At 49.3% G+C, this 13,565-nt stretch overlaps 1 protein-coding gene across 12 annotated transcripts in view; it reads right to left on the reverse strand.

Annotated features, from left to right (window-relative positions):
• The window catches only part of CEP164 (centrosomal protein 164), a 74,712-nt gene that overhangs the window by 26,044 nt on the left and 35,103 nt on the right, over nucleotides 1–13,565 (reverse strand). For 11 of the 12 annotated variants that reach the window (XR_011490008.1, XM_070473526.1, XM_070473528.1 and 8 more), the window contains 3 exons: nucleotides 4,897–5,265; nucleotides 3,906–3,986; nucleotides 1,692–1,775 (listed from right to left, as the gene is read on the reverse strand). Coding sequence is in view for 11 of the 12 variants with exons in the window: in XM_070473526.1 (XP_070329627.1) it covers nucleotides 1,692–1,775; nucleotides 3,906–3,986; nucleotides 4,897–5,265 (534 nt within the window). In the remaining variant the exon portion in view is untranslated. The remainder of the gene's footprint in view (nucleotides 1–1,691; nucleotides 1,776–3,905; nucleotides 3,987–4,896; nucleotides 5,266–13,565) is intronic. The other variant, XM_070473529.1, reaches the window with a different exon arrangement.

The raw sequence follows: 13,565 nt of genomic DNA on the forward strand, positions 1-13,565 counted from the left end.
CTGCCAAAGACCTCACCAATCACCTGCTCCAAACCCTTCCTTACGAACACCACCTGGCCTTGTCTGTGCCTTTACAGACCTCCAGTGCTGCAAACGGTGGGCAGGCAGTAAGGGGGAGAGATCCACTGTCCAGCAGGGACCCAGTGGCTAAGCAGTGGCCCAGGAAGGCTTATCAGCCAGAGCTGAGAGGAACATGTCAGGCTCCAATCAACCGGACTCACAACTCTACCCTGACTCAGGACTGGCTTCAATAAGGGCTCCCAGGCTTGATTCACATTAAATACCTTGTTTTACCCAAACGAAATGCTCCCTCAAACCTGCAGAGACCACATGTCAGAACCTCTCTCCTCTCAATAATCCCACAGAGGAGGCAAAAAGATCTTGGCATTTATTTTTTACAGATTTTTTTAAAAGGATGGCCATTCCAGATGGTCTAAAGGGATACCTCATTGTAGTTTTGATTTGCATTTCTCTAATAATTAATGATACCGAGTACCTTTTAATATATTTGTTGACCATCTGTCTTTTTGTTTGTTTCAAAATTGGTGTTTATTTAAAATAAGTGGTAATGTTTTTTCGTTTGTTTCAAAATTGGTATTTATTTAAAATAAGTGGAAATGTTTTTTGTTTTTTTTTTTGTCTGTCTTCTTTGAAGAAATGTCTGTTTAGGTCTTCTGCCCATTTTTGGATTGGGTTGTTTGATTTTTTGGTTATTGAGCTATATGAGCTGTTTATATATTTTAGAGATTAATCCCTTGTCAGTTTTGTTTGCAAATATTTGCTAGTGTTTCACCAAGATATTGATGCTTGTTTTGAGAAAAAAATCATTTTAATCATGTTAAATAAATGGCTTCCTTAAAGCTATTATTTTTAGAAATCAATGTTAAATTTTTATCAGATACCTTTTGATCTCAAAGTGATCAGGTTTTACCCTCTGATTCACAGATATCATGAAATATAGTTAGAAGATTCATCATATTAAACCATCCTTCAATACTAAAAGAGAAAATGAAAAAATAACCTTGGCTTCAAGCTCCTTGCAGATAGGATCTGTGTCTGAGTCACCTTTATCCCCTACTCTGGGTTCAACGACACCCATGCCTGCCCAGAGCTTACATCTGGCCAGGGAGATAGAGAACCAGAAAAGAAAAGCAGCAGCGCTAAGGGAAGCAGAGGGGAGGACCGATCCATCGGGCACGCAGGAGGTGACATCAGAGATGGGCCTCCAAGACCAAGAAGGAGCTCTCAGGGCACAAGGGGAGGCGGCCGGCAGGCAGGGTGGTGAGGCGGTGGACGGTGTGGCCCAGGGGAATGGCAAGTGGTGGGCACAGCCAGGGCATGGCAGGTGGGCTGAGGATGTGGCAGCAGAGGTTGAATGGGCCAGGTGAGGAAGTGCCCTGAAATCCACAAGCTGCACAGTGCTTTTTTGCACAGGCACAAATGGTCGGCCCTCAGATGCTAAATGAATGGATGAAGAGACAAAAACAGGGAGGACGGGGGGCAGGGAAGGCCCTTAATTCACAGCAGCAACAGAGCATGAACGTTGGAAGCTCCATCACAGGCACAGTCAGGGCCTTGCCTTGATGAACCAGACGGGAGAGAACTCTCAGAAATGCACCCTGGGATGGGCAGGCCTCAGCTCTTGATTATCACCAAAAATGAGGCCCCAGCCCAGCCCCAGAGAGACTTACCTCCCAGCGGGCGCCACCCAGGACAGAGGAGTGCACATCCACATCCAGCAGGCGCTCTGAGATCTGGCTGCGGAAACCGAAGTCCTGGAGATGGTGGAGACGGGGAGGTCAGCTCTCCCCCGATCATGGTCAATGCCCACCAGAGATCAGGGCCTCTCCTCCACTCCCACCTTCCAGAAAGACGCCTACTACGTGCCAGACACTGTGCCAAGCATTCCAATACCTACTCATTAATCTCATCTTTAAAATAACACTGGGCTTCCCTGCTGGCTCAGACAGTAGAGAGTCTACCTGCAATGCAGGAGACCCGGGTTCGATCTGTGGGTCAGGAAGATCCCCTGGAGTAGAAAATGACAACCCACTCCAGCATTCTTGTCTGGAGAATCTTATAGACAGAGGAGCCTGAGGGGGCTACAGTCCATGGAGTCGCAAAGAGCAGGACATGGCGGAGTGACTAACACTTTCGCTTTTCTTCAAAATAACTGCGACTAGATGGAAAGATATGTGGTAAAGCAACTATGGTATGCTGCAAACTGCAGACTCTAGGGGGTGAGTATGTAGATATTCTCTATAAAATTCTTTTAATTTTTCCATTCGGTTGAAATTTTTCATAATCAAATTACAGGGGAAGAAAGTAACCCTATGAGACTGTCCTCTTTATTTTTATCTCACAGAGCAGGAAGCCGTTTGAGAGCCCATGTAACTTGCCCAAGGTCACGCATCTGTTAAGCAGCAGGGCTGGGGGTCAGATGTGTCCTGGGCCGACTCCAGTGCCCAAGCTCTTTGCCTGACATGTGCTGCAAAGCATGTCACTTTCCAGCTGTCTCTCCCTGCTGGTGCCCAACAGGAGGCCTAAGTGCCCAGAAGATCTGTGGGCAGGTAGGAAACAGGGCTTGCCAGGCTCCTCCCAGCTGGTTTCCCCTTCCCATACAGGTGCCCCACAGGACAATGGGGATGAATCAGCACCATTTTCTCCACTGGCTTCTCTTTAGGACGGGCAGCAAGGACCCACGCAGGTGCCAGCTCCCCGCTGCCCTCTGACTGCCACAGAGCCAGGACACCTCCCCCTCTGAACCCAGGAGCCCCACTGGGCTAGGTGATGGATTGCTATCCGACAGCACGCTAACAGGGACAGTTCTGTCATCAGCCCTGATGAATGGCGGGATGCCCAGCCAAGGTCTGGTCCTGCTGGCCATGGCTTCCTCCACCCACTCCCGTAAAGAAGAAAAATGCTGACGGACACACTTCTCCACAGGGCGACTCCCTGAGAAGGGCCAGGGCCCTTGCTTCAGAGAGCTCTGTGGCACGGTGACTCTTCATGATGGTTTCTGCCAACAGTGACTTTGCCTCCCCTTCCTGGCTTGTGGGTTTTCTTTGTGGATGACATTTTCCTTTCAGCGTGAGTTCTACTCCACTCAATGCAGCTGCCATCTGGCTGCTTAAGCCCATGGCTCAGCAAGGGGCTTGAGCACACAGCCTCCTAATTCCTCTGCACCCCCTCGTATCACTACTGCTCATCCCTGACCCTCTCCCACTAATCCCTTCTCTTTGATCTGCCTCCTCCAAACAGATGGAGTATGGTTTCTGAAAGAAATGCTCTGCCAAAAAGCACCCCAGACTACTCCCCTTAGATACAAACCCGGCAAGTGAAGCCAGGATTCGGGAAGCTCAGCAGAAAGTGGAAGAGCTGGAACAAAGACACCATGGATGCAGGCATTCCAGAGCAGTCTTCACTTTGGAAATGACCACACCACAACACACTTCTTGTTCAGAGCCTGAGGACTGGTCCTTCCTTGCCACAGTTCAGTGATCCCATAAACACATACACACACAGTCTCTACTCTCTTACACTCATACAATGCTCTTGTTAAGAGCCCAGAGCCATGATCTCATATGATCTCACAGGCAGTTCAAGGAGTAGTAGTAGTAATAACAGCTATGCTTGTTTAATAGTCATATGCTAATGATGTATATACGCTTTACACCACTTTCTTCTCACAAGAAACCTAAAAAGTAGGTAGTGCTATCCTTGGTAGGGCGAGCTGAGGAAACAGAGTTAGACAGGACCCAAGTTTGAGCCCTAACTTCCCCACTTACAAGCTGTGAGATGCTTGGCAAAGTTATTTAACCACAGTAACCTGCATAGCCATGCTCTTTATCACTACTCTGCTGCCCACGACACCCCCCCCACCCCCATCTCAGACTGACACTCACCAAGCCAAGGAAAGACTTGGGGTCAGAAGCAGCGGAGTCTGAGAGCTGTAGCTGCTTCACGTGTTCACTGATCTCCGACTCCTGGGGAGACAGACATAGAGAAGTCACCGGAGCAGAAGACAGAGGGTCGTTATCAGTCTCCATGGCGCCCACACAGGGCTGAACCCAAACCGAAATCCACCTCCTCTGGAAAACCTGAAAGAAGCCTGTAGACCCTCCCATTCCCAGCCCCCAGCCCACTCAGGCTGGGCAGCCCACGGGCAACACTCTGCACGTGGAGGGACAGCCAAGCGAAGCGGAGTGGGAGGTGGTTAGAAAGTCAGCAGTGGAGAAGTTTGATGTTCTCCTAGAAAAACATAACGAGAGCATCTTTTCCAGGAAGCAGTGAAAAGCTCTTTAATGAATTCCCTCACCATCCCCCTAGAGGAGGAGCAGGACTGAGGGCTGGAAAATGAAGACGCCAAATGCTCTCGCCCCTGGCTCCTACATCTGTCCATCCGGGTCACTGGACCATCTTGCCAAGCAAGACTTCCTGTAACCTGACTGACCAGTGCTGGGGCAGGACACTCCCAAATGTGCCTCCCCCCACCTCTCTCAATGCTTCCTCTCTTTATAGGAACATAGGATGCAACCAGGAATAACCCAAAACTGATGTCAAGAAGTAGGAGGGGGAGGTAGGAAGTGGCGAGAGGAAGTAAGTGGGAGCCCAGAAGAGCATGAATATCCCAGGAGGGTGCCCGTGGAAAAGCAAATGTCTGCTCTGAATTTCTAGTGCCAGCAGGTATGGAGTTTCATTCAGGATTTTACTGCCTGCTGGGTCTGGCATATTTGTCACAATTAAGGGTTCTGGCTGATGCTGACAGCCCATTGCAGGGTCTGCAAATGAAGCTTCTGACTCAGTAATAAAGATGAAAAGAGGGAAACGTGCTCCGGGCTCAAGAGAGCAGAGAGGGCTGGAGCCAGCAACTGCCCGAGGGACCTAGTGACTTACTTCACTGGCCTCTGATCTGCTCTCTTTCGGGACAGAGGCCTCCTTCTTTGGCTCCTCAGCTGCCTCTTCCTTCCTGGAACCCTCCTCTCCTGCATCCACTAGGTCCTCTGGTGCCTCTTTTTTAGTGGCGTTGGCAGGCTGATCATCTCCGGCGTCCACCACACTTCTGGATGTCCCAGGATCATTCTTCTCATTCTTTCCTTTTTCTGGGAACCAACTTGCCTCTCTTCGCTGTTGCTCTTCGCCATCAGCACTGCTCAGGCTGCTGTCTGCACCTTGGCTGAAGGGCTTGCCAGAAGTAAGGGGGCCAGCAATATCAGAATCAAGAGAAACGTCCTTCTCCTCTGGCTGGCTTGCTCTTGGAGACTCCTAGGGAGCAGCCAACCGCGTCAGAAGGGAAGACATCAGGAATTAATGCAAGGAGTTTGGAGACTTGATAAGACAGAACTGCCATTGTTCCTTGATGCCTGCAGTTCTGAAACCAATGGTTATCCCATACCTGAAAAGCTTTTAAAAACAGACTCCTGGCTCCAGCCCAGATCCACTGACTCTGAACTTCATGTTGACCTGGATATAACCAACCTGACGCCCGTCCACTGAAGGGCTTGGAATCCAGTGCCCTGGACAGTGCCTGACTCTGCAACCACCCATCACATCCTCAAGTAATAAATCTGTCTTGTTCCAGTCCCACTGGCCAAACCGTAAGACCGCAGGCTCAGAAGTCAATGTTTGTTTCTGATAATGAGGACAGAGAACCACACGAGAGAAAGGTCCTGAACCTGTTTTTCATTTTTAAAAGGCGGCAGGAAAATGAATAAATAAATAAAAGGCAGCAGGGAAGAAACATCGAGAGGGTGCCCCTCCTCCATAGCCACAAGGGTAGCTCTCTCCCTAAAGCACCCACCCACCCCCACCAGGAGGCTACACAAGCAGCCCAGGGGCCAGGCTCCTCTGTCGGACTGTCCAGTGAGTGTTGTGGGCACGAGGTGCTAGATGGGGTGAGGGTAGGAGACTGACGAGGGAGATGCCCACAGAGGGCACGGGAGGTGGGGAGAGGCCTGGGAACACAGGTCTGTGATCTGGGGCAGGAGAAAGGGAAGGCGGGGGCCCGAGTCTGAGAGGGCCTCCAGGCCTGGGGAGAGTCCCGCAGTCATCAGGCAGAAATGGCCCTGCTCTGGGGCCTGCTGCACCACCAGCAGCTCCTTCAACAAGCCGAGCCTTGGCACGAGCCGGGGCAGATCAATGGTTCAGGAGCTGTAGGCCGTCAATCCACCAAGGGCCCCTCTGCGGGGGTCTCTTCAAAGGACACGGGAGCAGCACCCCTCTACAGCTGCCCACCCTGCTTCTCACTCACAAACCCCATGGGAGAGACCTAGAGACCTAGGGAAACGTTTAGAGCTGCCACAAGAAGAAAAGGAACCCCCGCCCTTGGAAACACAGCCAGCGATCTCTTCTGGGCTCAGGCAAAGAAGACCTTCTCCCAGAAAACATCTGGCCTGACACTTGAGCCATCAGTGTGAACAGCGACTTTTGAGACCTCCTGACCCCCAACTCTGGAGACTCCAACAAGAAGCCCGATGACCAGAGTCCAGAGGGCCAAGGAGAAGCCCCAAATCCAGCATTCACCCATGCCGTCTGTCTGTAAAAGGATCCACTGAACCCAAACCTGTGACCACCCACTGTGAGTCTGGCAGTCGACCAACAAGCCCACTCAAACTTTCCAAGGATGGTTAAGAGAGAGAAGAAGCAGGGTGCTTTCAGAGCCCGGCTTCAGAGACAGAACACCCAGGTTTCAAATCTTGGCTCCATGCTTCCGGGACCTCGTGCAAACTAAATTTTCTGTGCCTCAGTTTCTTCCCCTAAAATGAGGAGTATCATAAAGCCTATCTCATAGGGTTGTTGGGAAGATTAAATGAGTTAACGCTCATTAAGTGAGTAAAGAGCAGAGAACTGTACCTGGACACTGCAAGCGCTCCATAAATGCTAACTCATTTTTTCGTGTGCTTATTTGGCTGTACCAATCTTATGTGGCAGGCAGGATCTTTGATCTTCATTGTGGCATGCAAGATCTTTTTCAATTTTTTTTAATTGCAGCATGTAAACTCTTAGCTGCGGCAAGTGGGATCTTAGTTCCCTGACCAGGGAAGGAACCCATGCCCCCTGCATTGGGAACACATGGAGTCTTAGCCACTAGACCACCAGGGAGCTCCTGATACCTCATGTTCTATGATGAGGCCCACATGTTCAGTCACTGAGCACCTTCTCAGCCCTGCCGTGGGGACCCAAATATGAAGACCGATCCTGCCCTCAAGGAATTCAGCTGGGTCTGGAGAAAAGTGAAATGTCCCCGGTGGCCCTGGCTATGAGCCTTGACTGCCGGAAGCAAAGGATATGGGACACAGTGATGATGCTGTCATCAGCCCCCAGCCTGCGCCCAGGGAGGGAAGCGGAGGCTGAACAGAGAAGGGGTGGGCTTCCCTCACACCCTGGCAGCACCAAAGCACAGTGCCCTCCAGTGCTGTCCACCCTCCCGACACCCCAACTGCAGCGTGGAGGAAATCTGCACAGTCAGCTCCTCCCTCCTTTGAGAGGCCTCTCCAGGGCAAGGCCAGGCCTGCTCACCTCCGTGTCCCCACAGCGGCAGGCTCTCAGCAGTGGCCAGCACGCAGTGACTGGTCGGGGGCTCACAGAGGATGTGGGTAAAGAAGATATAGCACATGTATACAACGGACTCTTTATTACTCAGCCATAAAAAGGAATGAAACTGCGCCATTTGCAGAGACATGGATGGACCCAGAGACTGTTATACAGAGTAAAGTAAGTCAGAAAGAGAAAAACGAATAGTGTATATTAACGCATATATGTAGAATCTAGAAAAAGGGTATAAGTAATCTTATTTGCAAAGCAGAAAGAGAGGCAGACACAGAGAACAAATGTATGGATACCAAGGGGGGAGTGGGGGTTGAGACTGACATATATACTCTGTTGATACTACGTAAAAACCAGGTAACTAACGAGAACCTGCCGTACAACACACGGAACCGCAGCGTGCCGCCCAGCACAGCTTGGGGCTCTCAGGGACCTGAATGGGACGCAAATCCAGAGGGAGGGAACCCATGTAAACACAGAGCTGATTCACTTTGCCGTATGGTGGAAACGAACACAACATCGCAAAGCAACTATAATCCAACAAAAATTCATGAAAAATCTTACGGAGAAGAAGAATGTGGGGGTGTCTTGTGGGGAGTGAAAGGTGTCTGACTCAGTGAGCAGGACCAATCCGCCCTGGCCATGCTCATCTCCTGATTAAAGACAGGCAACAGACCTCTGACTGGAGGACAGAGAGGGTATCGGACCGAAAGTTCACATCTCCTCGCACGGCTCACAGCCCTTCTCACCCAGCCCTGCCTGTTCCTCTGAGGTCATCTCCAGTCACACACATCCTGCCTGCGAACAAACATCACGCTATTTCCCTGCTCTGCTGTGCGTATCCTTAACATACACACACAGAATCTACCCTGACAAGCTCCCACTGGTCCTGACAGCATCACCTCTTCCAGGAAGCCTTCCTGAAATCAGCCTGCCCCATCCTTTTGCACAACCACTACTGTATTATAAAGGCTGACTTCCTTGTCTGTCACCCCCACCATATCAGCTCCCTAATATCCTCAGTGCCTTCTGGCACATACAAGATGCTCAGTCAATGTTTGGGACGCGATTTTTAAAAATGATTAAGTGCATCAACACAGAGAGAGGAGTTCCTACCCTGTAAAGTGATATCTACTTTACAAAGCTACAGAGAGATCATATTATATTTGTCACGGTGGTTATGAGATGGAAAATAGCTAAACAAAAGTCAACTATGGATATTTAGGATGATGGAAAAACAAGTATGCTATCTAAAATCAGAGGACACCAGATCCACATGGAGATTCCCATTCTTACACATGAGAGAATACGGCCAGACGGCAAGAATGTCAGGCCCAGGCTATGCCACTCTCAAGCCTTCAAAAGAAGAGTGTTCCATGACAGAGCTGAACCTATTCTGTCTATCTAAATAGTAAAATATTAAAACATAGCTAACATTAAAATAAATGAACTTGCATTCCCCGTGCCCACGTCAACTAACTGCAATGACAGGGCGGGCAGAGGGACATCTTGCGGAGTAAGACAGTAGAGGCAGAGGTATCTGTTGTGGATTATCCACAAATGGATGAACGGGAGCTAAGTGTCTGGAAAACCCAGCCGACTCCATTCTCCTCTCCACCGCTGCTCCTCATCCTATCTCGGGGCTCACGGCCTGAGGCCCCCACCCAGGACACACGCCCAGGCCCCTGTACATGGCCCCCTGCACCAGCGTCCTACGGGGTACCCGGGAGAGAATAGGAATACACTTCCAGCACAGCCCTACTTCCAGCTCAACCATGCTCTTGCTCCTTCTGTCTCCTCCTGTCACAACCCCTGGTCCTTGAGTGTCTCAAGGCACATTCCTGCTGTTTATTCCAAAAAGATCTTGCCATCTGCATGAAAGGGGGTGGGGGAGGGTGCAGGAGAGTGCCTATAAGAATCGGTTCATGAATATTGAACATACCCCCCAAAAGCTCTGAGGTCTTCCATGCCGCAGTCCCACTCCTGTGGCCCAGAACACAAAGGCAGGGGGCCCTACGATCCACACGGGGGCTCAGGGGTGGGGAACGGGGGAGCTGAACACAATGTCCTTGCACTGATCCCGTGCTGGGGAGACCCCCACCAAGCCAAACGTCAGTCTGGTTTCTTTCCCACGTCTCATTCCCACCCAGTCCGTCTCAGCTCTTTGCATTGCTCCCTGGTGATGTGGTTAGCACTTTCCAATCACACTGACATCATCCTGTTATTTCTAAGCGTAGCTCCCTCCCTCCCCTTTGATCTGCTGATGGGCTTTTCACCAGCTCCACAAGGCCACCTGCTGCCTGCTCGCCTACCCTTCAGCCTTCCCTCTTTCACTCCCTTCCATTCTTAGTGTCTGTTCCAGGAAACTAGTGCTTTTGATTCTGTAATAGACTAGAAATGGGTTTAAGCTGAAGGCAGGAGAGGAGGGGGAAGGAGAGAGAGAGGCATTCTTGCCATCCTACTGCCCTCTCATGGAATCATGAGCAAAGTGACTGTTCACAGCGAGACAGGGTAGAACAAACCATAGGATCAGCTCTCCATCTCGGGCAGCCCGAGATGCCAGAGAGCCGGAAGAGGTAGGCAGTTCAGAGGACCCAAGGTCTACACTACTGCTGTTCAGTCACTAAGTCGTGTCTGACTCTTTGCAACCCCATGGAGCGTAGCCTGCCCAGCTCCTCTGTCCGTGGGATTCTCCAGGTAAGAATACTGCAGTGGGTTGCCATTTCATTCTCCACGGGATCTTCCTGACCCAGGGATCAAACCTGAGTCTCCTGCACTGCAGGCAGATCCTTTGCCATCTAAGCCCTACCAATAAACTGGGACAAAAGCCATTTTAAAGGGTATGGCAATCAGAGACAGCTTGTCTGTCCTGAAACTCCCATTCATCCCCAACATGAACCTTCCCCACCACAAAAAGCCCCAGTTCCTGCCTGAGGCTAGAACACAGGACTCCAACACTCCATGTGGCAAAAAGAACGAAATCTGCTGGGACGCTAGAGACAGAGGTGGGGAGTGTATTTAACACCTCCCACTCCAGACATTTTCCCCCCATCACACTGAGTTGCCTATTTATATTAAAGAGGTTATAAAAAAAATGCGCTTAAAAACTCCCACTCCTTCAAAGAAACACATAAAGATCAGAAGGGAAGTGTCTGAAAATCCAGGACATGTCAAAGAAGAAAATCCCTTTTTTTGTTGACATTTATAATCAATTATAAAGTAAAAATAAACTCTTCCAAGTCATAGTACATTATGATTGGTCCATATGGGGATTTTCAATTCACCAGCTGAAGCAGGGACCAAGTATCTACTCTAGTTAGGACCTGGGAAAACCCAGGAAAGAAAGAAGCACAATGAGACCTGACAGCATATCCTCCAGTCCCAGCGTGGCTCACTCACTCACTCACCTATTCATCCTCTCAAGAGAAAGTGAAAGTCACTCAGTTGTGTCCGACTCTTTGCGACCCCGTGGACTCAGCCACAAGGCTCCTCTGTCCATGGAATTCTCCAGGCCAGAATACTGGAGTGAGTAGCCATTTCCTTCTCCAAGGGATCTTCCTAACCCAGGGATCAAACCCAAGTCTCCTGCACTGCAGGTGGATTCTTTACCATCTAAGCCCCCAGGGAAGCCCAAGAATACTGGAGTGGGTAGCCTATCCCTTCTCCAGTGGATCTTCCCAACCCCAGGATCGAACTGGGGTATCCTGCATTGCAGGGGATTCTTCGCCAGTTCAGCTTCCAGGGAAGCCCTTCATCCTCTCAACTGCTCAGCAAAATATACCCATGCACTTCCTAAGTTCCACAGCAAGCCAGGTGATGGACACAAAGACATGAACAGGCCAGAATCTTTACTCTCAGTTTGCTCAGTCTTGGGGAGACTGCCCTTTCTCCAAAAGCCAGTTGAGTCCTCCTGACACCCTATTCCTACTCATGGTCATCCTTCCAGGCTCAGAACCTGAGCTACTGATTCCAACAGCATCGTAACATCTTAATGGCAGATGATAACAAATAAAGTTATCATTTCAAAAGCACCAAAGAGACAGAAGGCTATGGATTTAATGCCAACAGACCATGCCCCACTTGAAAGGAAGAGTTTAAAGTATACCCAAATTAGGTTGATGACACTCAGAAAAAAGTGTCACATGTGACAGAAAGTGTCAAAGTCACAATCAAAGCATACATGATTGAGCAGAGCCAAAAACGGAGACAGTTTCTGAGGCAACAGAGACAGCTCAGGGACTCCTCAGGTGGCCCAGGGGTTAAGAATCTGCCTTCCAATGCAGGGGACATGGGTTCGAATCCTGGTTGGGGAACTAAGATCCCACATGTGTGGGGCAACTATAAGCCTGCAGGCCACAACTAAAGAAACCCCTGCACACTGCAAAGAAGACCCAGCACAGCCAAAAGTAACTTTAAAAAATAAAACTAGACAGCCTAAGTATAAAATGGGACCCACCTAACGGCTAGAGTGGGATCAGCTGAAAAAGCCCACCTACATCTCAGGATGTGAGCTTGAGCAACCTCCGGAAGATGGTGAAGGACAGTGAAGCCTGGCAAGCTGCAGTCCATGGGGGCAAAGAGTCAAACACAACTGAGAGACTAAACAGCACCTCAGGGGTCAGCAAGCGTCCTCAACCTCAGCCAGCCTGGGATGTTCCCCTGGCTCTCGAAGAGAGCTGAAGACCATGAAGCAAAAGTCAGAAACAATAAGGACGTGGAAAGGGATAAGGATATAATAATAGAAGATAATAAGGTAATAAGATAATAAGGAAACAGTGAAATCCATGTTTCATTGGTCAGTTTTATGAGTATTCTAATAAATGTGAGTGATCTCTTCATTTGAAAGTGTTTAAAGTCTTTAAGAGAATTTTCTACTTTATGGAAAGTTTAACTGACCTGGCAATCGATATCTCAATGTTTGGAGAAATCTGAGTTGCTGACTTCATGATGTACTGGTTGTTTGAATACTTTGGGCACCCTTAGAGAAAGCTTAATTGTCAAAAAATTACTAAATTAGACACTAGGCCAAGAACAAACAGTAGGCAATGTGCCTTTTTCAGTAGAAAAATGCATTGGAGGTTTTAGCTATTACAATGACCTGATGAGTTTTCGGTTCTGTCTGTTCATTTTAAAGAACATTCTCGTGGGAGTGGAGGACAGACCGGGGAAAGAGATGAGAAGCAACACAACTACCGGGGGCACAGTCTGGAAGCTGCTCCCATCCACATTCTGTGGTTCCCAAGCCTTGTGTCTTTGTTCAAGCTGTTCACTTGCCTAAAACATCCCTTCCACTCCCACGTCTAAAACTTAACTATTTCTCTTCAAGATCCAGGTCAAATGCCATCTCTTCCAAGTTCTCCCTGATCTCTCAGCAGGTAATTTCTCTCCCCTCTAAGGACTTCCCTGATGGTCTGGTGGCTAAGACTCTGCTCTCCCAATGCAGGGGCCCCCATTCAATCTCTGGTCAGGGAACTAGATTCTGCATGCCTCAACTAAAAGATTCCATGTGCCACAACTAAGACCTGGTGCAACCAAATAGATAAATAAATTCTGAACAGTGTAGCAGTGCTAGAGCTCTTTATACACCCTCCCTGCTTTAAAACTTCCTAAATATTCATTTATTCAACATATACTGAAAGCTCACCAGAGGACCCAGCAACCTTCCTCTCTGACCGCACACTCCTGGAGGCCACCCTGGGCCACACCTTACCAGTGTTCGGACCGCCCACAGGGTCCAGCACATGGCTGTCCCACAGCCAGCACTCAACAGATGTTAAGAATCTGGATGGCGGGACTTTCCTGGCTGTCCAGTGGCTAAGACTCCGCATTCCCAATTCAGGGAGACCGGGTTTGATCCCTGGTTGGGAATTACATCCCATGTGCTGAAACTAAAGAGCCTGCATGCCACAATGAAGATCGAAGATCCTGAGTGCCACAACTAAGACCCAACACAGCAAAAAAAAAATTTTTTTAATTAAAAAAAAGAAAAAGAACCTGGATGGCATTACATTTTCATTCAC

This window comes from Odocoileus virginianus, chromosome 10 (genome assembly GCF_023699985.2).
Source record: "Odocoileus virginianus isolate 20LAN1187 ecotype Illinois chromosome 10, Ovbor_1.2, whole genome shotgun sequence".
NCBI classification, from domain to species: Eukaryota; Metazoa; Chordata; class Mammalia; order Artiodactyla; family Cervidae; genus Odocoileus; species Odocoileus virginianus.